Source organism: Xiphophorus couchianus, chromosome 17 (genome assembly GCF_001444195.1).
Source record: "Xiphophorus couchianus chromosome 17, X_couchianus-1.0, whole genome shotgun sequence".
Taxonomy (NCBI): Eukaryota; Metazoa; Chordata; class Actinopteri; order Cyprinodontiformes; family Poeciliidae; genus Xiphophorus; species Xiphophorus couchianus.
In genome coordinates this window covers 17,420,943-17,448,432 of record NC_040244.1, presented here as the reverse complement: position 1 = coordinate 17,448,432, position 27,490 = coordinate 17,420,943, and the positions used below count along the sequence as shown (strand labels likewise).

The following is a 27,490-nucleotide window of genomic DNA, read 5'->3' as shown; positions in this document are numbered from 1 at the left end:
TAAACCTACAACATTATGTTCACCCAAAGTTTACAAAAACTCCCTGAATCCCATCATGCAGTGCAGAGTAAATATAGAATATTTAATATCAGCTCAACCATCAGTGGATGTTCATTTACAAACCCAAACAAAAAAACAATTAGAACTTTTCTCTCTTAGATAAATCCAGACAAATCAGTTTGCATTAGCAAATGATGAACAGTAACTTATACCTCTTTATAACTCTTTAATTCATTCACAAATGAATGAATTAAAGACAGGCTTTAATTCATTCATTTGGTTATATGAAAGGTTTTTCTCCTCAGCACCATTTCTATGAAAACTTTTTTAATTTCACTTCGTCCACATGGAGTTCTTTCAACACTAATGCAAGCTGTCCAACTTTATTAAATCTTCACATTTTTTGCTTCTTTTTCCTTCATCATGGATATTAGCGTAGTGGTTTTTATACAGTGTATTCATCCCTGACAGTCCATCAGGGATGAGTAGACTTTCACCAAATCAAAAGTGCTAGGACAGATTTATGAATACAGGGTCTTCAGACTAGTGATACATAAGTTCCCTCAGACTTCAGTTTAAGTCAGACGTGTTCGTATCCAGTTACCTTCTCCATCACACTTGAACCAAAGGAGCTGCTTGTTACTAGGCCTAATCAGACTAAATGCTGTTGAGGGAATTCAGCTATCTTGGTTCCAGTGTGTTGGAAGAGGACAGTGGCTCTGGAGGACCTCCTGGTTTCAAGCCAGTTCACTGAATTCCTAAAATTGCTCTCCAACTCCCTTTGAGAGGCTGTTGCACCCTCTTGTGGACACATGTTTGATTTGCACCATGTAGTCCATTTTGAACCACCTACCCAGTCTGTTTTAGTTTAAGCCATTTGTCCTTGTGCAAATATTTTTTTCAAATTTTGAGTTGCCATTCATTTTACTTCTCCTTTTTCTGTTTTCCTATTGTTTTCTCATCTTTTCATTCAGTGAGTTGAAATCTGGTGTCTGACCTGTTGCTCTGATCTGTGTCATGTCACGTCACATCAGGTAAGCTGAGTAACTGCCACGGATGGCTGCGCTCACCCCGCAGCTAGATCAGTGTAACTAAACTGTGATCACACACAGCCCAGTGAATTTGGTCCTAGCCTTTTCTCCTCTCTCTGCAGGTCGTGTGGGTGTGTGGAGGGACGTCTTCACTGTGTCCATGAATGAGACATTTGATGCTTATTACAGACAGAAGATGGCCAAATCTGACCTAAGCTTTGACTTCTGCCTGTGAGGACAGCTGTACCTCTCTCACCAAAGACTCTCACTCCCTTGATACCACTGATCTCTATAAGTAATCATATCTTGTAGAGATATGATCTGCATTTCCATCAGCTCAATCAGTCTGAAGTTTAACTGTGCAGTCTGAGAGTAGATTGACCTTCTAAAAAGGTTCCACAGAAATCACACTTTCAACCAAACAGAAATCACTGTGTAACTTCTAAAATATCAATGATCAGTTCCAAAATTCACTATATTTGTTGAGGCTGCTGTGTACATTTGGGTTACTGTGGAAACAAGCAGGTTCTACAAACCACAGAAAGCAAGAAGTATTTGGATCATGCAGTATTTACATCTACTTCCTTTCCACTTGGAAGCAGATAGTTTCTAACTTCCAGCTGGACTCTGGCCTTGTTCCAGAGACTGTTTGGTTTAATAAACAAGACAAATCACATTGTGTTCAACATCCACAAAAATGGTGTCAGGTCTGCAATATTTCCAATGTTATTGCTTCTTTAATGTACACATACGAATGTGTTGTTGTACTGTTACATTCAGCAGATGTGAGTCAACATTCACTGACATCTCAGGAATTTGACAGTTGTGAGCTTTCTTCTGAGAGTTGACTCTGTCTCCATTCCAATTCTCCTGTCTTTATCTTCTTCCACAGTCCTTAGGTGAACTGTGCTGTGCAAACTAATTTTCACTGCTTAGAGTCTAGCACATTACAAAAATTCAGTATATTCTTAACAGAAATGAAGGACATTTGTTGGGTTTATTGTTTATCTTGAAACAATGTTTCTTGGCAATAGATCTTAAACCACTGAAAGGTCTTCGTCATTTCTCTTGTGCAGCAAAGCTGAGACTTTGGATGGCTGAACAGATTATCTCTGTCAATGTTTGGTGTCATTTATTGAATTGACTGACTGTTGAATAAGAGACAAGACATTTTGGTTATCTAACAATTTATCAAACAAGGGCCTGCTGCTCAAATTACAAACACATTTTCCTTACAAATGTGCCACAATACAACCAACAAACTGGCTCCCCAACAGTACATGATTTACAGTGACGTGCGGTGAGGTTCATAGCTGGTGAGGCACTGACGTCATCAGAATCAGATTTGCAAATAGATGCATAGATTGACAGCAGTTTACAGGTTATGTTTCACTTCTGCATCCTTACACATACAAACTGTAGCTCACAAAACACACATTTCCTTAAAAAACAAAACAAAATAAATGTTATTACTGTCTTACCTGCTTCGATTGAAAGTCCACTTGAGAAAACTTTTTTAGTGTTGTAATGTAGTCATCCATGTCGAAAGTCGGGATAAGCGAGAGGAAAAAAAATCACTATCTCTATTATAATCTATGGCTGCACTTGACTTGCTTCCCGAATCGTTTAGCCTAGCTCGCTGTCACTTACTCGGCAGTTGAGGAGTGAACAAGACGAACGTCTGGGATCTTGAGCGCCCCCTGCCATGAGGCAAGAGAACTGCCTGCCTCACCTTGAACCTGTTCTCTGCCGTTTATAATCGCTCATTACACGAAACACGTTACACAAACACAGTTGGTGACAAAAAGCACTGTACATTATATACATAAGCTAAATTAATGGAAATAAGTTCACATATTAAATTTGTTTAAACCATTTTATTGACGCCGTACAGCAACATGCTCTCTCCGCTTAGCAGCCAGCGCAGAGCCAGGGGTTGCGCAATCCAAGGTGAGGCAGAGCTCGCTGCTGCCTCACCGGCATCGCTTCCAAGCATTTGAATGGGAAAATAAGAAAATTCAGCGATTTTGAACAAATAAAAATCGAAATTGGTGAAGCTACATGAAAAATAAATATTTTTTAGTACAAACCACCGGATGAATATAACAATTTAAATTACTTTATGATTATATATTTTCTTTCTTTCCATGATGGCTGGTGAGGCACTGCCTCACCTGCCTCCCCCGACCGCACGTCACTGATGATTTATTGCCAAGAAGCATTCTAGCAGCAAAGACCAATCAACAAATACAAAATTCTTTATTGTTTGACTTAAGTTGAGCCTGAGATAATTGTGGGTGGAGGTGTTTTATAGAAATTCTCATGGGCAACCACTTTCCCATTATATACTCCTTTTGACCACCCCACTACTGTATACTTTTGTTGGCACTGGGAAGATCTGTGAAGTAAATACGAACATCGGAACCAACACCTTCTGAATTCTTGATGCTGTGACAGAAAGCAGTGCCTTACAAAAGTATTCACATTACCTTAACCTCTTCATATTTTGTCATGTTGCAACCAACAGTTAAGAGTCAGTTAACAGTTAACTCACTCTTATAAAACCAGGTGTTTTGTGAAGGCCTCTGAGGTTTGCTACAGAGCATTAGTGAACAAAACGATATCAGTTAGACCAAGGACCACTGCAGATAGGTCAGGGAGAAAGTTGAACAGAAGTTTAAAGTACGGTTGCATTCTAAAACTTTATGCATCTTTGTTCAGTCCAATAATTGGCCATCCACTTAAACCAAAGAAATAGCCAAGAAATCCATGCTAACTTTGGAAAAGCAGGAGAGACTAACAGCTCTGGTGTGAGAATCAGCACAGCTGTCACACCTGAGCTCCCCAGACTGGCATTTACAGAATAATGTCCAGAAAAAGCTGCTGATGAAAGAATGGCCTAAGAAATCCTGCTTGTAGTTTTCAACAAGCCATGAAGGGAACAAAACAAACATGCAGAATAAGATCCTCACTTCATGGACCGGAATGGGAATTCTGGACCCAGTCAGCTGGCACTGCACATCACCATGAGCCGAGGCACCGTTGCCACTCGAACCTTGGATGGAGGTTCGGTCAACATACAGCCAGAGCTACAATAAAATGGTTTCGGTGAAAGCAGATTTTGGTATTACAATGGACCAGTCAAAGTCCAGATCTAAATCTAATTGAGAATCTGTGGCAAGACTTGAACATTTATCTTCACAGATGCTTCCCATCCAATCTGACTCAGTTTGTACTGATTTGCAAAGAGGAATGCCACAGTCTCTGGAATTGCAGCCAAAATGTTCTTCTAAAGGCAGTTGCAAGCAACTGCCTTTATTTTTTCTTTTGCGTAAAACTATCTTTAAAATCATGTTAGTTGCCATGTTGTTGTACTTCCATATTATCATTATACCATAATTGTATTGGTCAATCACATCAGATCACCCCAAAATACATTGAGGTTCATGATTGGTTCCTAAATGTGAAGGTTATTAGTTGTGTTGGAAGGCACTGCATGTGCATGTTTAAGTGAAATGTGAAGACTTCTATTCACATATTTTATTTCTTTCCATCTTTCTTACCACCAGCAGCTCAGTGGAACAGGCAGCAGGATGTGATGTTCATTTGACAAATAGGTCAGAAAATCCATCTGCACAAATATTCTACTGTTCTTTTTCCATGTTGGTTGTGTGACTCTATAAATGAGTAATTCTAGTTCAAGTTTGTAGGTTTTCTTGTTTGAACTTTTATTAAACCATCATTCACTGACTGAGTATGTACTTAAGTTTATTTAAGTGTGAAAAGGATTAAGACTGAACTTATTTTCTTCAAGCAACAAAAAAGCACACAAATACTCAGAATATTTTCTTTTGCCCAACTAATTAAGGAGCATGGCTCTGATTTCTGTTAATATTTTGGTCCACAAGCTGTTATAGTCTGTTTAATTTTGCTGTTGTTTCTGTTTAAATCCACAGTGAACATGTTCACTGGTTTTACAAAAGATTTTACTTACTTGCACATTAATTGAATTGTAACAAAATCCTGTAAAATGTTTTCACATGTTTTTTTTAACATGGCAAAGCAGCAGAAAACCTCAGTGTAGATATTTTGGGTGTTGGTAAAGCATGGTGAACCTCAGCAGGATGAGCTCAGCTCTATAGCCAGGATTCAGGTCAGCAGACCAATTCCTGCTTTTATAGATCTAAGCAACATCCTAAACTTAGTAATTGTGCCCTCTTTTTTTGCAAAAATGCCTTTATTACTTTTATTATTGTTGTTATTTTAATTATTTATGGTAATTAGCAGAGCTCTTTAGCTCTTTCAGATGGATGTAGTCAGAGATTTAGGGGAAGACAAGTTGCTTTGTAAGATACTGAAGCTCCACCAAGGACTTACCAACATATTTTTATAAAGTTATATATTGATTGTCCGTTGCTTAAATAAACTGATAAGGTATGAGACTGTAACTTTTGAAAGAAGAAATAAAACCCACCTGTTCAAACATTTTGTGTGGACAAGCACTGCTAAATGTTAGCGAAGTGAAGACTTTGGAACTAGAAAAGTTGCTGTTAAAGAATCAGATATGAGCATTTTGTTCAGCTGAAATTCAGTTAATTTATTTGTCCAAACAGTCATTGTTTCCATCTTCTTTGGCGAGAGCGCGAAAACAGGCCTTTCCAACATGACTATCATGAAGCTATGAAATCCATACATAATCATGTCTGTTCAAATAGCCACAGTCACAGTGAACATGCTCCCCCCCCAAAAATTGTTGTTGCTGCTGGGTCCCTCAGCTGTCTTGTAACAGTGTTTCGACTCATTGGACAGATTTTCCTCTAACAGAGAGAGGAACAAATTCCATGAGCCTTCAATGTACCATTAAGAAAATAAAATGCCCAATAAACCAAAAACTTCTTGCGTTCCTTAAAACATCAACACAACACATCAACTCTTTAAACTAATAAAACATGATTCTCAACACTTTACAATGCATTCTACACATTATTTAATCTATTTCTTTGTCTATGTGCAACACAAAATATTCAGAGGTTTCCAAGGAAGTCAAAACCTCCTGACTTTTTGCCGATTTGTCTAATATTGAGCCCTGAAATAACTGGACAAATTACAGTAGGAAAGAACACAGACATGCCAAAGATACTGAAAATATAGAAATGTCTACACATCTACCATGAGCTAAAAATGGAAGGAGGGATGAAGGTTCTGTTAGAGTAATAGCCGTAAATGTATTCAGTTTAGGTTTTCTCTGTACTGCTGCCTTCCAGTAGATGGCAGTAAAACATGACGTTTCCCAACCGAGTGAAGCTCAGTCTCCTGGGACTGGAGACGGATGTGGTAAATGTTGAAGCAGACGTTAAATAATGGAACTTCTGAGTCAGAAGGTGTTATTTTCTCTTTGACTCCACGATACTGACTAGGTCTTTTTCAGTTTTATTTTGAATTTGACGCAACTACCTGCAGACGTTTACCAAAGTACAAAACTAATAAAAAATGTATTTCTGGAAGTCAGATGATTTTAATGTATGTTCTGATGGAAAATAATTCATGAATAATTTTAACACTGGCTGTTCTGTTTTTCACTTTTTAGACTAAGTCAGTTATTAACAGTTCAGTTCAATAAATTCAGTTTTATAGAGCACCAATTCACAACAAATGTTATCTTAAGGCACTTTATAAAAGATCATTTGAATTTAGTCATACGTACATTCCAAACTGATTATAGTTATCAAACAGTATACGCAATTATTTATTTAAAGTAGATTAAAAACTTTGTATCTAAGAAAATTCAGCAGAGCCTGGAGTCCCTGACCTGCAGCATCCACTTCTACCGGACCAGCATGTAGCACTTGTGTTGTGCTGCATCATTGACTTTACAGCAAGCATGTATGGAATGACAGCGAAGAAAAACCCATCTGTAACAGAAAGAAAACTCCAGCAGAACCAGAACTGGGCTCATTCCAAGCGACCATCTGACACAAAATGACTGGAGGTTTGAGAAGTTAGAGCAGAATGCACAGGAAGAAACTGATGTACTGATACAGGAGGATTTCTGATGTTGATTAAAGTAAAAAGTTAATAGCAGGCCAGAGAGAACAGTTAGCTCATGGCAGTATACTCCTCCTCCAGGAAGGTAGAACAGCCAACCACAGCACCAGAGCTCAATGGAGAGAAAAATAACAGAGAAACTAAGATTTAACAGCTGAAATAACAGCAAATAATACAAAAAGGAGAGCAGGAGAAGAATAAAGTGAGAAAAGGTGGGTGTCTGTCTCACAGACTTAAACTGGGTCTGGTTCCACAGCAGAGGAGCATGAACTATAGATCTGCCTGCCATTCTACTATCAGGAATTCTAGGAACCAGCAGCAAGCCTGCAGTCAGAGCGAGAAGTGCTCTATTAGGAACATATGGACCAATCAGATCTGATGTTTGATGGAGCTGATTATTAAGGGATGTGAGAAGGAGAATCTGAAATTGTATTCTGGATTTCAAAAGGAGCTGATGTAGGGAAGATAAAATATGAGAAATATGATCTCTGACCATCAGCAGGTCTTAGCAAACACAATGACAATTTTGACTTTGATTTTGACCAACTGTTATGCTTTTTTTTAATTATTTAAATAGGGGATAGTATTCCTGAAAGAAAAACATGTGCTGCTGGTTCTTTGTTATGTTCTTTGTTTGCAGTGGTGGTACAGGATCACAAGATTATCAATAATTATCTTTCAAAACATGTACCCCTTACATTTATTGGATTGTTGTTCAGAAAGTTGTATAAAAGAACAGGGGGTTGGTTGATGTGTTCAGTCTGAACAAGAAAAACAAATAGTTTGACAATTCTCTGAATCTAAGCTTTCACTAACTGAAGCTTTTCTCATTTATTTATGATTAATATTTGGTCAAAACATACACAATCCAAGGATATTTGGACTCCACGTCAAAAAAAAAAAAACCTAGGAAAGAGGGAAAAGACTTCACATTTTCCCTTACTGATGTCACCCACATCGTCATGGTAAACTGAAGAGGCAACAGCGCTGCAGGTATGTAGAGCATCAGAACCATCCAGCCTCCCCTGAGGTGGCGGGCCCTCTGGAGTTCTGTGCTCAGAGGATGTGGTTAGCAGTGATAATTGGACAATGTGGTGTCTATAATAAGATTCAATGCCAGGAGCTTCACTTGGGACCGCTGCACTGGATTACACTATGGAAGGATGTAGGGCAGGACAACAGAGACTGTACTTTGATTATGAGCCATCTAAATAGGTTTGTGGGAGCTTTCTTGTGCCAAACTGTTGTCTGAATCTATTGTTTATTGTGTTTATGTATTTTCCTTTCTAAAACTATTTTTGTTTTTGAATGTTTGAGGCAGTTTTTTTCAAACCAGTTTCATCATAACTACGCACGAGTATTTGAATTTCATGGTACAGCCGAGGGTCAGAACAAATACATTAGTGCTTCCTTGCCCCAGTTGCAAAGTGTTCAAACAGAGAGCCCCCTGTGTATTCCCCAATGAGCCCCATCATGAAAATTACTGCTGTAGCCACCTGATGTCAGCCTCTGCTCTCCCAGACTCCTCAGAGACACCATTACATGTGCTGTTATCCCTGGTGCTGCTGGAAAATGTAAGTGAAATGTGGAAGAATTGGACCTTTGTTTTTTATTTGCTCCATGCAACTGAAACTACCAATAAGTTTGTTCCTGTTATTATCAGGAACAAACTTATTGACCTGAATGTGTTCTGTTTATGAAGAGCAAGATTGACATGTATGCCTACATGTTTGTGTGCAGTAGAAAACTCTAAGCTGTTATTGATAAGTTTCTCCTGCATTAGAAGACATGGAACAAGAGGCCGTTAATAAAGCATAGCTGTTTATTTGCATTATGTCAGGTGGTCACAGCTGAGCACTGTTTTATTGTCTCCCACACAAACATCTCCTCAGATAGCATGAAAGCTTAAATCAATGAGTGTCTTGTTTAATAGAAGCTTGACATGTTTTAGAGAAACAGTAATTTGCAAGCAGCCTGAGTTATAAGCTGTCATGTTTCGCGTAATATGTTGATATTTTTGGTCTATTCAATTGTAAAGAAGTGTTTTAGACAAAACAATATTGAATTAATTTGTTTCATTGAATGTACAACCTTTCCATTTAGTAACTATTTGCATGGCACTAGTGGCCTTGATCTGAAGTTCTCACACAGTATTCGGAAGAGGAAAAAAGGGGGCGACTTGCAGCAAAGCCCGGATCCCAACTGGGGCACCCTCTCTACCCGTACACAAGTTCTCTTTGCAGAAAATATTTTGTGCTGCATCATAAGTTTGGCTATGTTTGTCTATCTTTGGGAAAAGCTGTGCAAAATTCCAGTTTTCCTTCATCCACCTCGACTGTGTGTTCAGCTCCACTAGCTTTCTCTCTGAGCATTTCCCAGTTCTAGATTCAAAAAGTGGAACCTCGAAAAGTGTGCCAGGAGAGACCAGAACTGCCTGTCCTTCTCAGAGTGATGTGTGTGTGGCAGATAGAACTGCTGTTGGAGCAGAATAGCTTGCTATTTTTTGAGCCAGTAAAAAATGTTGAGAATGTGCTCAAATGTAACTTAAAATAAATTAATTACAGGTTAAAAAAATAATCAAATGCTGTGAATTTATCTGAACAAAAATGTATAACACATGGGTTATTAGACGCAAATGTCTCTAACATACTTTTAGGCAATAATGTGAGATATTGTATCAGTTATAAGTTATTCAATTTTGTTAAAAAGCAATATGTTTTTCTCTAACCTTGTTTTAGTTCTGGAGTGTGTAAATGAATCTTTTGTGCATGTATGGTTGAAATGTTTGTTACCTTGTGGGTGTGTGTTTGTGTTTAGATTTTCACAATCCTCGAACAGAATGTATTAGAACTTCAAGACAGTAAACACTGAATTGTTGATCATTTTTAATACTTAATGCTCTGTCAATCTTGCTCTTCATAAACAGAACACAGTCAGGTCAATAAGTTTGTTCCTGATAATAACAGGAACAAACTTATTGTTCCTGTTCTTATCTACCAAAATGAAAAAACAACGTAAATATTTGAAAAAAAAATCAGATTTTTTTTACATTAAAAACATAGGAAAAGTCAAAACTGACTTATGTAAAAATGTTGACATTACAACAGTCAAGCAATCGTTGAACAGCTTTTGACATATTTCCTTATTTATTTATCAGTGCTGATGAGTTCTAAAGCCTTTGAGGTGGAACGACCACAAATCACCCTAGTAATGCAGTTTTTACCTTTGTGTTCTGTTGTTTTCCCAGATGGAACTGTCTCTGTCCATAAAGTGCTTTGTAGTGCCGACATGAAGGGAAAAGTCTGAACAAGTTGTGTCCAGGATTGTGTTGGGTCTGGAGAGACATTAGTAGTCCTTTTCCTGACTCCTGATTGTTTGTTGCAGTTTGGTCCTGTCTTGTTTTGTGGATGAGTTTGAACCACACAGAGATGGATGTGAAGGACATATGGCTATGTAGAAGATGACCAGCAGCTCCTCTGGACGATTCTACTTCGGTCTCTGCTAGGCTATCCCAAGAAATAATGGAGTTGTTCACAGGAAACGGAAATTATCAAAAGTAGACCACGTTGTTGAAGAAGGTGAGGGAGGGGAGTGTGTTCTGTGGAAGTCCACTTTCATCCCTTTCAGTATTGCTGGAAAAAGGGAGGCCTAGCTTTCCCTCCTGGACTTACCCTTTGATATCAGTTCCTGGAGCAAACTTCTTGTTTGAGCATCTTGGATAAACAACAGAGAGTGAATGAAAGAATGACAGAGAGAGTTTGGTCTCTCTGATGATTTGTCTCAGAGCAGCAGCTGTGCCTGGTAATGACTAATGGACACGCTTTTATGATGAAGCAGCAGTCACAGCTGTTTACCCCATGCATTTCCCTCACTTATCAATATTCAATTCAGATCACTCACAAACATACGTTCACAAATTATTACAGCACTCTCACTAAAGTAGTCATGCAAAGGTTAGATGAAGAATTTTTCTGAACTGCCAATTTATGGGTTGACTATTGCTGTCCATGTGAATGTAAAGGTGTTGTGCACACACACAACTGATCTTTTTGATGTGTAGGTCTAATAGAACAGCATATTCCAATTGTGATATCAGTTACTCATTCCTTTGGATCAGAGTTTGCTATTTTAATAACTGCACAATATTTTGTGTTGTAATGTTTTTCTTACTGTATGTTATGCTCAATTCTGCTTTTCAATATTTTATATTTCAAATTTTGTGTGAGCCCACATGCTTTGATTGCCTGTCAAATTATCCCAATGCTGCATTGCAATACTTCACTGTGAAGTAGAATTACAGAATTTAAAAAATGATATTTCTTTTCTACTCTATTTATAAATTCAGTTAACTCAGTTTTATTCTTGCACATTTCTCATGAAGGCTGAACTTGTGCAATCTATTTCCAATTGAACAGACATTGAGTAGCTGCGTTTCCATTGACCATAGAATTGCACAAATTGAAATTAGAAAAATACATTTTGCCAGTTGTTGTGAATGTTTTCCTCTTGTACACCATTTCTCTAAAGCAGGGGTGTCCAAACTTTTTGCAAAGAGGGCCAGATTTGATAAAGTCAAGATGCCTGGGGGCCAATAGTTTGTTCGGACATTTTTTAACTACAAAAGTGTCATGCAAATACACACTGTTATAAAACAATTTTCATTGTCACAATTATCTTTATTTTTCAAATGACAAAATAACCAAATATAAGCCACTCAGGCAACTCTAAAAGCAGAAATTCTGCTTTTCTTTCATATCTGGAGAGTCAGATAACATTGAACAAACTGTATAAAATACCTTAAATTTACATGAGTTTAAAAATATCTTTGCCTCAAGAACATTTTAAAGAGGGGTTATAAGTAATACAAAATTGTCTGTTATTATTAAATTTTAAAACAAGTGAATTTTGCTCTTGTCATTTACAATATCTTTCAGAAAGTAATAGTTTGTATCACATCTACAGGTTCATAACCAAATCTTACTCAAGAGTTTAATAAAAATAAGTGCCATAAATCCAAGTGCATAAATGTTCTTTTGGCTTTTCACTGCTGATAGTGACAGACGTTGCCGTTCAAAACACTCAGTTTTATGTCCTCAACTCTCAGTGCCACACTGTTACTGCCAGGCAAACATTCGCAAATTCTTGCTTCTTCTCAGGGCAAAATGTTCTCCACCATTTTCATAACACAGTTTTGATAAATGTATCTTCAGTAAAAGGTTTGCCATGTTTAGCTATTAACATTAACATCGTAGCTTGCTTTGGTGGTATTTTCTTTTGACTCAGGCCCAAAGAAATCGCTGTTGTGATGCCAGTGCAGCTTGGAGCTGCTTCAGTTTTTCAGCACGGTCACTTCCTGTTAGCTTGTTGTATGTGTTAGCATGTTTAGTCTGGTAGTGTCTCTTTACGTCAAAATCCTTAAACAAGGCAACCATCTCATTACAAATTAGACAAGCACAATTGCCTTGATTTTCAGAAAAGAAGTATTGTAATTCCCATCTCTCTTGAAAGCGGCGGCCCTCACTGTAAACTTTCCTCGTTTTCTTTGCAGTGGCCATGGCAGAAATGAGTGGAGAGCGGTTCGCTGCACGGAGGCAGAGACTGATAGTATTAAAGTGGTGCTGCCACCATTTGGTGAAAGGAGGAATTACAGTTTCAAGTTTTATGATTTATTTATTCTGTTTCACAGTGCAGGCGGGCCATAAATAATACATTATAAGACTGAAGCTGCGGGCCGTATGAAATCTGGCCGCGGGCCGTGATTGGCCCCCGGGCCGGACTTTGGACATGCCTGCTCTAAAGTCTGATATCAAGTTCTTTTGAGAACTCTTAGTTATTGTACCAGACTAAGATGTTGGTAGAGTCTTCCTTTCAGAGGCCTTAGAATCTTCATTCTTACTTAGTGACACTTTAAAAGCAGGAGCACATAAAATGAAATATATGAAGTTCATACAGAACAAAACCTCTTGCATGCTAATAGTGCTCTTATCATATGCACCTGACATCATATTCCACTTTGTAATTTACAGACATTAAAGTGGAGATAAATCCACTTTAATGTCTGTAAAGTGGATTTTATTAAGAAAATTTTATTAAATTTCCTTAGTAAAATTAAGGAAATTTATTCCTTATATTTCAGTAAGGAATAAACATATTCCTTACTGAAATTTGTCCATTTGCATATAGTTTTCAAAGATCTTTTCTTTTATTTGCTTCCTTTGTTTTAATATATATTTTTTGTTCAAAAATGTATATTAAATATTCACTTGCCCAAATGCCACAACAGATAGCAATTCATAGGGTGTCTTGACAGTGGAGAGTGCTCCACTATCAGCTGAGTTAAATCTGCACAGATTAACACCTTTAAGGCTGAAGGAAAATTAATATTTACAGTGAGCAGATCATTTTAAATATGCAACATTTATAAGCAGTTGAGGGAATATGCAGTGTTCAAATAGCTGACAGTTATGTCTCTTGGTGTTGAACTCTGATCAGCTAACTGGGTAACACACAGGCAGGGTGAAGAACTATCATCTACTCACATGGCTTTCTGGATTATTTTATAACAAGCTGGTAAAGAAAAATTAAAGAGCACAAGGGTAGATGAGCAGACGGATGGGCAAGACACTCTGAGCATGGCTCAGTGCCAGGCCTCCAACCTAGCCAACAAGAACACAGCTGCCTAATGGAGAACTGGCACCACTGAAATATGTGGGAGTGGAAAGAGGAAAGAGGAAAGAGAGGAGGGGGCAGGGAATTAAAAATAATCAAGGAATTTCTAGCTCTGACAAAAATGATTTGGTGCTGAAAACAGAAAAGGGGAAAGAAAAAGGGAAACAAACTTTGTAAAGGGAATTGAAAGGGGGTAGAAATAAAGGTAGGGGGAGCGTATTTACAGAGAGACAGATGAAATGGAGACAGAGATTGGACGATATCCTCCTGTCTCTGTTCATTAATACCGTATGATCTCCTCTCTTCCTCCTTGGTGATTTTAACACATTTCTAATTAGCACAGAATCCTCTAAGTTGACGAGGGAGGTAAGAAGGAGATTGAGGGAATAGAATCATATTTATATCTGCCTTTAATAAATTCACTTTCATTTGATCTTTTTTTTTAAACCCTGATGCTGCTGTGGAACGACGTTTGAATTTCCCCTGACTCTGGCAGAATAAAAAATATATATATATAAATTTGGTACTGGGTGTTCTGCTTGTAAGGAAGCTTGATATCAGAAGTTAGATTATAAAAGGTAGAAAGAAAGTTTTTCTGCAACACAAAGAAATCTTGACTCAAATGGGATTGGATGGAGGTTTAAACTAGATTTAACCTTGAAGGTTTTCTCAAGTCAAGGCATTTCAGATGTTAGTTGCTATATTTTGACTTCATCTATTTTCTTCAGTGTCTTAGCATAAAGATAATAAGAGTGTTAAAGCACATTAGGGACGCTCCCTCCAAGCCTTTGAGAGACTAATCAGAGTGCAATTAGAAAGCGACTTCTCTGGGCCACTGATTACCCAAGAGTCATTTGGGGTATATTTAGTATCCATCCTCATGTTCCTCAGTGGGTAGTGAGGTGCCCTCAAGCGACAAAGCAAGCATGTACAAGGCACACTGGGTGATGGTTATGATGTTAATGTTTTCTGAACAGGTTGTTGCTGAAAATAAAATTTGTTCTCAATCAACTTACCTGGTAAAATAAGGGTTGACTGAAAATTAAAATAAAATTGGTGGGAAATGGCTGAGTTGATCCTAAAACTGAGCTTTAACAAAATCCCTCATTGAGTTTCAGGGTACTCCAAAACAAACTCAGACCTAAATCAAACCTTTTGCAAAAGAGTTGTTTTATTGTCTACTGCTCTGGTTTGGTCTTGAACTAGCTGAAGGTTTTGTTGTCGGGTAAAGTGAGGTGCTTCAGACTGGCTTCTTGTTGCTTTTTTTCGTATTGCATAATGCTGTCTGGATGATTTGGTCCGCTTTTAGAAGAGCATTGGGGAAATGAAACTACCCAAATTAAGTCCCTCGGTGTATCCTAGTTAAGCATCATAAAATGGTGCTTTCCCAAACCAAATAATCCTATGTGTCATAATGTCTGAGATCAGCAACCTCATCGACATCAGACTGCCAATCTTTGTAATTTAAAACATGAACATAATAGTTCCCAAAAGATTGAAACAAAAAAAATCTAATATTAACAAAATTATCCTCTCCTCTCAAACAAATATGTGGCTTAAAGACTCCAGCTGATGTCAGACGGTCAGAAATAAACTGAACTTTTGACACAACAACAGGTTTACTATGAAAGTATTATGTTGCCTCCCTATGGACAATCAGAAATTCTTAGTTAAATATATAGCTCCATATGTTATCTAATACTCTAATCTAATACTCCTCCATGGGCTGCCACCTTATCGTGGTGGAGGGGTTTGAGTGCCCCAATGATCCTAGGAGCTATGCTGTCTGGGGCTTCATGCCCCTGGTAGGGTCACCCAAGGCAGACAGGTCCTAGGTGAGGGACCAGACAAAGTGCAGCCCGAAGACCCCAATGATGAAAGAAAACCTTGGACTTGGTGTTCCCTCGCCCGGACGCGGGTCACCGGGGCCCCACTCTGGAGCCAGGCCTGGAGGGGGGGCACGATGGCGAGCGTCTGGTGGCCGGGCTTTTACCCATGGAGCCCGGCCGGGCTCAGCCCGAAGAGGAAACATGGGCCCCCCCTCCCATGGGCCCACCACCCGTGGGAGGGGCCAAAGGGGTCGGGTGCACTGTGTGATGGGTGGCGGCCAAGGGAGGGGACCCTGGCGGTCCGATCCTCGGTTGCAGAAACTGGCTCTTGGGACGTGGAATGTCACCTCTCTGGTGGGGAAGGAGCCGGAGCTAGTGCGTGAGGTCGAGAGGTTCCGGCTAGAAATAGTCGGTCTCACCTCGACGCATGGCTCTGGTTCTGGAACCAGTCTCCTTGAGAGGGGCTGGACATACTTCCACTCTGGAGTTGCCCAGGGAGAGAGACGTCGGGCAGGAGTGGGCATACTTGTTGCTCCCCATCTCGGCGCCTGTACGTTGGGGTTTACCCCGGTGAACGAGAGGGTAGCATCCCTCCGCCTACGGGTGGGGGGACGGGTTCTGACTGTCGTTTGTGCTTACGGGCCGAACGACAGTTCAGATTACCCACCCTTTTTGGAGTCCTTAGAGGGGGTACTGGAGAGTGCTCCTCCTGGGGACTCCCTTGTTCTGCTGGGGGACTTCAACGCTCACGTGGGCAACGACAGTGAGACCTGGAGGGGCGTGGTTGGGAGGAACGGCCCACCCGACCTGAACTCGAGCGGTGTTCTGTTGCTGGACTTCTGTGCTCGCCATGGATTGTCCATAACGAACACCATGTTCAAGCATAAGGGTGTCCATATGTGCACTTGGCACCAGGACACCGTAGGCCGCAGTTCGATGATCGACTTTGTCATCGTTTCATCGGATCTGCGGCCGTATGTCTTGGACACTCGGGTGAAGAGAGGTGCGGAGCTGTCCACTGACCACTACCTGGTGGTGAGTTGGCTCCGGTGGTGGGGGCGAAAGCCGGTCAGACCTGGCAGGTCCAAACGTGTTGTGAGGGTCTGCTGGGAACGTCTGGCGGAATCCCCTGTGAGACGGAGCTTTAACTCCCATCTCCGGCAAAACTTCGAACACGTCCCGGGGGAGGTGGGGGACATGGAGTCTGAGTGGACCGTGTTCCGTGCCTCCATTGTCGAGGCGGCCGATCGGAGCTGTGGCCGCAAGGTTGTCGGTGCCTGTCGCGGCGGCAACCCTCGAACCCGTTGGTGGACACCTTCGGTGAGGGATGCCGTCAGGCTGAAGAAGGAGTCCTATCGAGCCTTTTTGGCCTGTGGGACTCCGGAAGCAGCTGATGGGTACCGGCGGGCGAAGCGGCATGCGGCTCGGGCGGTTGCTGAGGCAAAAACTCGGGCGTGGGAGGAGTTTGGAGAGGCCATGGAGAAAGACTTCCGCACGGCTTCGAGGCGATTCTGGTCCGCCATCCGGCGTCTCAGGGGGGGGAAGCGGTGCAGCACCAACACTGTTTATAGTGGGGATGGTGTGCTGCTGACCTCTACTCGGGACGTTGTGGGCCGGTGGGCAGAGTACTTCGAAGACCTCCTCAATCCCACCAACATGCCTTCCACTGAGGAAGCAGAGCCTGGGGACTCTGGGTTGGGCTCTCCAATCTCTGGGGGCGAGGTCGCCGAGGTGGTTAAAAAGCTCCTCGGTGGCAAGGCCCCGGGGGTGGATGAGATCCGCCCGGAGTTCCTTAAGGCTCTGGATGTTGTAGGGTTGTGTTGGTTGACGCGACTCTGCAATATCGCATGGACATCGGGGGCAGTTCCCCTGGACTGGCAGACTGGGGTGGTGGTCCCCCTGTTCAAAAAGGGGGACCGGAGGGTGTGCTCCAATTATAGAGGGGTCACACTCTTAAGCCTCCCTGGCAAGGTCTATTCAGGGGTCCTGGAGAGGAGGGTCCGTCGGATAGTCGAACCTCGGATTCAGGAAGAGCAGTGTGGTTTTCGTCCTGGTCGTGGAACACTGGACCAGCTCTACACCCTCAGCAGGGTCCTGGAGGGTGCATGGGAGTTCGCCCAACCAGTCTACATGTGTTTTGTGGACTTGGAGAAGGCGTTCGACCGTGTCCCTCGGGGAGCCCTGTGGGGGGTTCTCCGGGAGTATGGGGTACCGGGCCCTTTGATACGGGCTGTCAGGTCCCTGTATGACCGGTGTCAGAGTCTGGTCCGCATTGCCGGCAGTAAGTCGGACTCGTTTTCGGTGAGAGTTGGACTCCGCCAGGGCTGCCCTTTGTCACCGATTCTGTTCATCACTTTCATGGACAGAATTTCTAGGCGCAGCCAAGGTGTTGAGAGGATCCGATTTGGTGGCCTTAGGATCTCATCTCTACTTTTCGCAGACGATGTGGTCCTTTTGGCTTCATCAGATCGTGATCTGCAGCTCTCGCTGGATCGGTTCGCAGCCGAGTGTGAAGCGGCCGGGATGGGGATCAGTGCCTCCAAATCCGAGGCCATGGTCTTGAGCCAGAAAAGGGTAGAGTGCCTTCTCCGGGTCAGGGGGGGTGTCCTGCCCCAAGTGGAGGAGTTTAAGTATCTCGGGATCTTGTTCACGAATGGGGGAAGAAGGGAGCGGGAGATCGACAGGCGGATTGGCGCAGCGTCTGCTGTCAAGCGGGCGCTGTACCGGTCCGTCGTGGTGAAGAGAGAGCTGAGCCAAAAAGCGAAGCTCTCGATTTACCGGTCGATCTACGTTCCCACCCTCATCTATGGTCATGAGCTTTGGGTCATGACCGAAAGAACGAGATTGCAGATACAAGCGGCCGAAATGGGTTTTCTCCGTAGGGTGGCTGGGCTCTCCCTTAGAGATAGGGTGAGAAGCTCAGTCATCCGGGAGGGACTCAGAGTAGAGCCGCTGCTCCTTCACATCGAGAGGAGCCAGTTGAGGTGGCTCGGGCATCTGGTCAGGATGCCTCCTGGACGCCTCCCTGGTGAGGTGTTCCGGGCACGTCCCACCGGGAGGAGGCCCCGGGGAAGACCCAGGACACGCTGGAGGGACTATGTCTCTCGGCTGGCCTGGGAACGCCTCGGGATTCCCCCGGAGGAGCTAGAAGAAGTGGCTGGGGAGAGGGAAGTCTGGGCCTCCCTTCTGAAGCTGCTACCCCCGCGACCCGACCTCGGATAAGCGGAAGAAGATGGATGGATGGATGGATGTTATCTAATATATGGAGCTATATATCTAAAAGACAATTTTGTCTTTTAGATCTGTTTTCTTATATTTTACATGATTTCAAGAAGACATATGCTCCAATATATCATTATACACTACATTCCTCCATGTAGTGTATATTGGAGCACATTCCCATGATGGTAACGTGTTATATGCTGGTATTGTCATCAACCAGAGTGACTATATAACAAGAGTTACTGAGCCCAGAAGGGGAACTTGCTGTCCAGTGACCTGATATGTATGACAAGTGGCCGTAATTGCAGTGGCATTCTGATGCCGAAATGGGAGAATACCTTGACTATATACTAAAGAATACATGCAACATCAATAGGGAATGTCATGTTTTCTTACGTAGTCATGTAGTATGTAATCTACATGCAGTAGACTACATACATGACTGCTGCATGTATGTAGTCATGCATACATGACTACATACATGCAGTCATGTATGTATAGACTACTGCATATATGAATGCATTAGTTCATGTTGGTAACAGCAGAGTCTCATGAAGATACTGTTGTCTATATCCAATTCAATTCAGTTCCATTAAGTTTGTCTATACAGCACCAATCTACAACAAATGTCGTTTCAAGGCACCTTATGCAAATTAGTTTAAAAAGTTTTTTGTTTAAGAAAACCCTGCAGACTTCATTTAGTTATTGACTTGAAGAATTCACCCTTCCTGGGCAACCATCCCTCAAACCAAGCATGCCCGTGGCAACAGTGGAGAGGAAAAACTCCCTTTTAACAGGAGGAAACCTCCCACATCTGTCACAACCGACTGGGGGGGGGGTTTGAGAAGACAGAGCAGAGGCACAAAAAAGAAAAAGAATTGACATAAGAGTACCTCTCAGTTAATGAAAAGCAAAAAGTTAAAGCAGAAAAGGGACACATTTAATTGTTGGCAGAATCATTTCAGCCGATGCCCTCCTCCAGGAAGGTACCTCAGACAAAACAAATTCAGTTTAGATGGAGAGAAAAATAAATGGGAGAAAACAAAAAATTAACAGTTGAAATAACAGCAAATAATGTAAATTGGAGAGTAAAAGAAGAAAGTGAGGAAAAGAGGTCAGTTTGTTCTGGGGCATAGAAAGCGTATGGCAAAATAACTACAGAAATAGTTAAGAATAACCTACAAACTTTATCTAAAGAGAAAGTTTCTGTTTCTTTTGATTTTGGTTGATATTAATTTTTTTTTGTCTGAAATGTTGCTAAATATAAGTCGCTGAGTTGGCAACAGTGGTGAGAATATTGTTAACCCCACTGCCCACCAGGTTCAGACCTGACCTGGTGGGCCATTTTGTCAGTCAAACCTCTCACTGTAGACCACAAGGGGACAGAGGCTGATTTTTAAACCTTTTCTGACGAAGATAAGATTAGGGGATAAGATGGGCTTCACAAGTAAGTATCGGCCGATCACGATCCCCCAAAATTAAGGAAATCGATGCCCAGAAATCAACTCGTCGATAAATCAGTTGGCCAATAAATGTATCCTATTATGTATATGTATATAATGTAAACAGCACTGCCAGAGATGCAATAAGCTCATAGCAGGTTTGTGAATGACCTAATGATAGTGTCATGAATTGGTGGATGAGGTGGTGAGGCAGATGCTTGAGAGTCAGGTTGAAATGAGAAGATGATGGTTTAATGGTGATAATCCAAAAAGTAACACAGTCCAAAAACAAAGTCCACAAAACCTGGCAGCACGACTGAGCGGAAGCCTGGGCTCAACGTCGGTAGCGACAGGATAAACGAGGGACATAAAGACAGACTGGTGCGACAACAACGCAGAACTGACAAGGACCCGACGAGGAACAAGGAACACAGGTGGGGTTAAATACACAGGGAGTAATCACAGAAACGAGACACACCAGGGAACAATCAAGGGGAGGACAGGACAACGAAGAGACTCAAGGACACAGAAAACAATAAATAAATACACAGAAAAACTCAGAACATGACAGATAGGACTGCTGATTGCAGCCAGTCCCCATTATTACCAGAACTAAAGGGCCTCATAACCAAATTTCACTTAGGGCCCCATGGAGGCTTGGGCCGGCCCTGGTCTGGAGACTCACTGACAGTGCTGATTTCTGACATGAATGATATGGGCAAATGCCCAAGGCATTATCTTTTTAGATAAGCAGAACAAAGAGTTTGTTCTTAATATTGGTTAAATTTATTTAAGCTCTGAGTATTTAATATATAGGTGTTTTTATGGGAATGTGAATCTTTCAGATCAATTTGATTAGCAATTTTGATCATATTTCACATTTTATTGTGTCATGTAGCGCGGGGCACAGGTCTTGGTCTTGACTTGGTCTCAACTTCCCTCTGTCTTGGTCTTGACTTGGTCTCGGACCCTAAAAGTCTTGGTCTTATCTTGGTCTCGGGTTAGGTAGTCTTCAGTGACGTGCGGTCAGGGGAGGCAGGTGAGGCAGTGCCTCACCAGCCATCATGGAAAGAAAGAAAATATATAATCATAAAGTAATTTAAATTGTTATATTCATCCGGTGGTTTGTACTAAAAAATATTTATTTTTCATGTAGCTTCACCAATTTTGATTTTTATTTGTTCAAAATCACTGAATTTTCTTATTTTCCCATTCAAATGCTTGGAAGCGATGCCGGTGAGGCAGCAGCGAGCTCTGCCTCACCTTGGATTGCGCAACCCCTGGCTCTGCGCTGGCTGCTAAGCGGAGAGAGCATGTTGCTGTACGGCGTCAATAAAATGGTTTAAACAAATTTAATATGTGAACTTATTTCCAATAATTTAGCTTATGTATATAATGTACAGTGCTTTTTGTCACCAACTGTGTTTGTGTAACGTGTTTCGTGTAATGAGCGATTATAAACGGCAGAGAACAGGTTCGAGGTGAGGCAGGCAGTTCTCTTGCCTCATGGCAGGGGGTGCTCAAGATCCCAGACGTTCGTCTTGTTCACTCCTCAACTGCCGAGTAAGTGACAGCGAGCTAGGCTAAACGATTCGGGAAGCAAGTCAAGTGCAGCGATAGATTATAATAGAGATAGTGATTTTTTTCCTCTCGCTTATCCCGACTTTCGACATGGATGACTACATTACAACACTAAAAAAGTTTTCTCAAGTGGACTTTCAATCGAAGCAGGAGATAATAACCAAAGGAAGACCAACGCCGGAGCTGAAAGGTTTGTATGTGTAAGGATGCAGAAGTGAAACATAACCTGTAAACTGCTGTCAATCTATGCATCTATTTGCAAATCTGATTCTGATGACGTCAGTGCCTCACCAGCTATGAACCTCACCGCACGTCACTGGTAGTCTTGACTACAACACTGCCCTGTACTAATGCACTCTGTGTCTTATACCATTGACTGTTTGAAACAGGCACCTGTCCCTATCCCCCACTTGTAAGTGGAAGCCAGCCAGTATAGACAATGGAGGGAAATTTAATCATTAGCTTACTTGGAAAGTCAGGAAATATAATTTAATATAATTGTTTTCCATCACATAATTGGTCATAAAGTAGTAAAGTATTTCAAATGTTGTCAATCACTGCACCTTGGTTAACAACAAGGTACAGTGGATACTCACGTTCCCTTTTGGGGAACGTGTAGTATCCTCAAATGTGGGAAGTTATCTGTCAGTGGGAAGACAACTGACTCATTTTGTGGTCAGACTTTGTCCTTGGATGAGACAGAGTTAATTGACTTTTAAAACTTTGGGCCCTGCAGTCAAATCCATATCAGATATGCTGCCCAACTTTTTTGATCTGGCTCAGGAGGATTGTGTGTGACAGGTTCATTTTCAATGACTTTAATTGGTTTGAGCACTCAGGATGCTGTGGCCTGCGCACACACACGTGCACCCGCCCCGCCCCGCCCCCTCCCACACACACACACACACACACACACACACACACACACACACACACACACACCTCCTATTGGTCTGTTAGAATAGACAAAGCCAAGACAGAGCACGCTTCCTCATCTCAACATGGACATTATTTTCCTTCACATTATGGGCGACTACACTATTTATTCTAACACAGATGACCATGTCTGGAATAACAAGGAATATTATCAATGATCATCATCAAATGCCTATAACAGGAAATTGAAATTATTAGAAAGAGGGAAAACATGACATGCAGAAAAGGAAATGTAAACAGAAAACACTTGGCCCTAACAAAGAACAGTAAAATTATTTACCTTTTTCCAGAATGCTTTCTGCACATCATAGCCTGTCATTGAACCAGCACTTAGATCCCAACAAATAATTTCCCATAGAGCAAACATAAAAAACATATGGAAGCATCAGGTTTTACACTTTAAATGGCTATATACACTTTGTTGTGCTAGGATTCAGTTTTGTGTGAGTGCTCTCTTTCAGAGAAGATCTTCTTGGGACAGTTGTGGTAGGCTGACGCACTTGGAGTCTTAAGGAGCGGCTGAGCAGTCATTCATCGCTTGATGACTCCATTTGTTCATGCCATGATCAGTGCTAAGCGAACGGTGTTTTGACTTTTTCATGTCTCGTCTTGGGCTCATTCATGTGTTGACATCTCTAATGTCCAGAGGAAGTTTCCTCATCCTGAGATCACTCCTAGGAACCTTGTCTTGCCAAAAAACCAGATCCAAGTTGTCCCACAACTGCTTCTCGCCCAGCCAATCTCTAGACTCCATATCCAGCCTACTCTCCCCCTGTCACCACAGGGCCTCCACAGCGCTTTCCTGAATCAACATCTCTCCTTTAGCACTCATAACAAAGCATGGATACCTTAACAGAGGTGAAATGCAATAAGTTCACTTGTAGTAATTACTAACAGCAAATTTAACTACACATCCCTAACATTTTTGCAGTCACTTCCTATGTTGAACATTTCCACATTTTGACTATAACGCCCCTAGATAGTTTTAGTGAAGATGCCTAGTCATTTTTAAACATTTTAAAATGGTTTCAGTAGCTGTTTTCTAACTATTCTATTTTGTTGTTCCTTACTTATTACGTTTTGTATTGAAATTTACAATTATTCTTATTACTAAAGACATCTAAAAACATGTTCATTATTAATTCCACTGGCCGTCATCATTCCTCTTGTGTTATCCACCCCTTACCTGTTAAGTCTCCCGTTTTTTCTGGGAAACTTCTGTATTTTACCTACTGTATTTTATATCCTCCCTCTCTCCACTCTCACGTTAGCTTCTCTCCCTCCCCTCCTTTACGGTAATAATACCCTCTGTGATGTTACTGTGTGGTAATTAACATATTCGGTTAGTTTGACAAATTTTTCTGAATGGGCTTACGTTTTTAGTTTTACTTATAGTTTTTCTGACTCTCCTGTCTTGTATCTGCTCACTTTTTTCAGACTCCGGTTAGCTGAAATGACGCTATTTATAACCTCGGTGGAGAGGGGCGGACCAAGGAGAACTCAGGGATTTAGTTGGACAAGCCCAAAGTCAGTCAATGAAATCAACCAATGGGCTATCACGGTCTCTAAAAATTATATTTGATATATTTTCTGTTAAATTATAACAGGCTAGGTCCATCCTATATACAGTATGTGCATCAGTGTGTAGTCCAGTCAGCCACTCCTCCCCTGGACAGAAGTTCAAACTGAATGCATCTTTTTTTTTGTCTATTGAAATTGTCAACCCACCACAGTGGGTTGCTCCAATTTACACCCCACTTCATACTTTTTTTTTCCTCCAAAATCTGTTTATTGTCTTTTACATTTCAAAAGAGACACACAGACAAATAACTCACAAGTGCACAAAACACCTAACAAAACCAAAAGAAAACACATTAACAACTTAAACATTCAAGGTGACAAACATTAGTTGATTGCAGTGAGACAGAGTACTTTAAGTTTGTTATCTCAGGGGTGTAATTTGAGACTTAGTCCAAGAGATTTAATCACAGTCCACAAGCTAAGTATGAGGTGATGGCATCGTCCTTCCTGGTTCTAGGCATCCCGGCATCAGTGTTTCAGTTTCATACATTTTTGAGCAAGTGAATACATTTGAAATTAACATGAGGATAACAGACTTACAGCCACTAAAAGAATATAAATATAAGCAAAATTAGCTAGAGTACATTCAGTCAATCATCATTATGAGTATTTATATTTTCCAAGAATAGCAAAAACTTTTCCCATATCTTTTTGAACACACAATATTTACCCTTAATCATAAAGGTGAGTTTCTCCAAGGCAAGAGAGCTTGATAATGTAGACATCCAAGTCTTTAATTGGGGTCTGGTTACAGATTTCCAGGACCTGGCTATACTATATTTAGCCTGCACCAAACAATAAATTATGGATTTTTGATCAACCTTGCTTATTTGAGTTTGAGTGGGAAAAATTCCTAAGATACACAACCTAGGACAGGGATTGAGTTTAGTACCGACGATAAGTGAAATTTTATCCAAAACCTCCTTCCAAAAATTCTGAATCTCAGGACATTCTGTTGGATAAATTGTATTTTTAGTAATTATCAAATATTCGTTGTATCATGTAGCCTTGTAGTTACATTTAGATAATGTTTAATTATATGCTTTTTCTCTTTTTCTTCTATTTTAAGTAATGTTTCTGTGTGTTAAATAACTTTGATTCCTTCCTGTGACTTCCTTGAGATGCCATCAGCAAAGCCTGGGAGATAGCGGAGACAACTCTGCTCTCCTGTATGATATACAACTTGTTTTACTCAACGCCGGCCGTGTCTGGTACTCGACTGGAGAAGGATTTAGAGTGTAGATAACATGTGTCTAAATAGTGAATGTCATTAGCGCCGCAACTAGTGATGAATTGTTTTCCCCCTCCCTTTGAGAAGTTGCAAAGCGCCCAATGTACGAGGGTTTCTGAAAGTAATAAAAAGAGAGGAGCGGTCAGATGTGTTTCAGAGCGGTAGGAGATTTGTAACTGAAAGCACATCTCTGTCCGTTCTCCTCGCGAGAAACAAAGAATCTAACTCTCTTGTCTTTCCTGTGTTTGTTTAAATTGTCTAATAGGTATTTAGACCTGACACATTCCCAAAGGCAGTGAATCAAATTGCCTTTATCTCCACATTTAGCACATGTGTCCGGGATGTTGGAATTAAATTTATTTAGTAATGTTGGAGTAACATATGTTCTCATCAACCATTTGTATTGGATTAACTTGAATTGAGTATTAATAGATTGTGTCTGTGCCTTCAGACAGGCTCTCTGCCATTCCTCTACTGATATATTGCATTTCAAGTCGTCACACCAGGCCAATCTTTTGTGTTCTGAGGATGTCTGGGAGCTGTCTTTGATGATGTTATAAAAATGGGATATTAGGCCCTTCTTCAAATGGCAATTTGTTGCCAATTCTTCTATAGAAGTAAGACTAGGTAATGTTAGAGATTTTTAAGTACCCAAGACAAAACTTCTGATTTGCATAAACTTAAAAAAATGTTTAGTTGGAATGTCAAATTTCTTTTTCAAATCTTCAAAACTCATCATAATCCCTTTATCAAATAAATCTGAAATTTTGCATAAACCTTTAGCATACCATGTTTTAAAACCCATGTCTTTCCTACCTGGTTCAAATGTCATGTTGCCCCAGATCGGGGAGAATTGAGATAGTGCTGGTATTTCATTTTTGAATTTATGAACATCATACCATACTCGGATAGTGTTTTTAACAAATGGGTTGGAAGTATTTTTTAATAACTCTTTGCATTTCCTTGAGTATAGATATGAATTTAGGGATAAAGGAGTGGTATTTATATTTTCCATATTTACCCACGACAGAACAGTTGCTGAAAACCAGCAGCCCAGTAATACCACTTGAAATTTGGCACACCTAGCCCTCCTCTGTCATATGGAAGATATAATAATGATAAGCGTGATCTGGCTCGTCTGTTGTTCCAAATGAAGTTATTTAGGATGGTCTGAATTTTTGTAAAAAACCCGTCGGGAGGATTAAGAGGGATAGCCTGGAAAAGATATAGAAATTTAGGGAGAATGTTCATTTTGAGAATATTTATACGGCCAATCTGTCGTGTTCTGTGTTTTCTGTGTGTTAATTTCGAGTTTTCTGTGTCCTTGAGTCTCTTCGTTGTCCTGTCCTCCCCTTGATTGTTCCCAGGTGTGTCTCGTTTCTGTGATTACCCTCCCGTGTGTTTAATGCCACCTGTGTGTCTACGTCTCCGTCGGGTCCTTGTTGTTGTCAATGTGATCTTGTCCATTCGTGTAGCCTGTTGCTACCAGTGCTGAGCCCTAGCCTTCTGCTCAACTGTGCTGCCAGGTTTTTGGACTTTTGGTATTTAATTGAGCCTATTTTCATCATTAAACTTCCATTATTCATCTCATCTGGGTCTACAGAGTCTGCCTCACCACCTCGCACCCGCACTTCGTGATACAATCATAGATATAGGTAAGGTAGACCATCTATCAAGTGATTCCATTATTGAGTTAACCACCGGTGTGTAGTTTGCCCGAACCAGATCATCTATGTTTGGAGTAATTTTTATGCCTAAATAAGTAAGGCTGTCTTTTGCCACCTGAAATGTTGTATGAATTGGAGGATTATTTCTTTCAGCCTGATTTAAAAATAGGATGGCGGATGTAGATTTGTTAAGTTTATAACCGGAAATGTACAGTAACTAAACTCATTGATAGTTTTAAGTAGTTGGGGGATTGAG

At 41.0% G+C, this 27,490-nt stretch overlaps 1 protein-coding gene and 2 long non-coding RNA genes across 4 annotated transcripts in view; 2 read left to right on the top strand and 1 right to left on the bottom strand.

Annotated features, from left to right (window-relative positions):
• The window catches only part of sult4a1 (sulfotransferase family 4A, member 1), a 30,896-nt gene extending 28,583 nt beyond the window's left edge, over positions 1–2,313 (top strand). The window contains exons 8-9 of one of the 2 annotated variants that reach the window (XR_003598945.1): positions 975–1,034; positions 1,154–2,313. Coding sequence is in view for 1 of the 2 variants with exons in the window: in XM_028044236.1 (XP_027900037.1) it covers positions 1,154–1,266 (113 nt within the window). In the remaining variant the exon portion in view is untranslated. The remainder of the gene's footprint in view (positions 1–974; positions 1,035–1,153) is intronic. The other variant, XM_028044236.1, reaches the window with a different exon arrangement.
• Positions 2,314–6,643: 4,330 nt separating this feature from the next.
• Positions 6,644–14,830, top strand: LOC114160637 (uncharacterized). The gene is made up of 3 exons (XR_003598816.1): positions 6,644–6,724; positions 7,028–7,029; positions 14,818–14,830. It is a non-coding gene; the product is annotated as an uncharacterized LOC114160637 (long non-coding RNA).
• LOC114160636 (uncharacterized) lies at positions 8,251–25,783 on the bottom strand. Its single transcript, XR_003598815.1, has 4 exons — positions 25,495–25,783; positions 22,111–22,121; positions 8,748–8,755; positions 8,251–8,261 (listed from the first exon to the last, which is right to left on the bottom strand). It is a non-coding gene; the product is annotated as an uncharacterized LOC114160636 (long non-coding RNA).
• Positions 25,784–27,490: the final 1,707 nt, after the last annotated feature.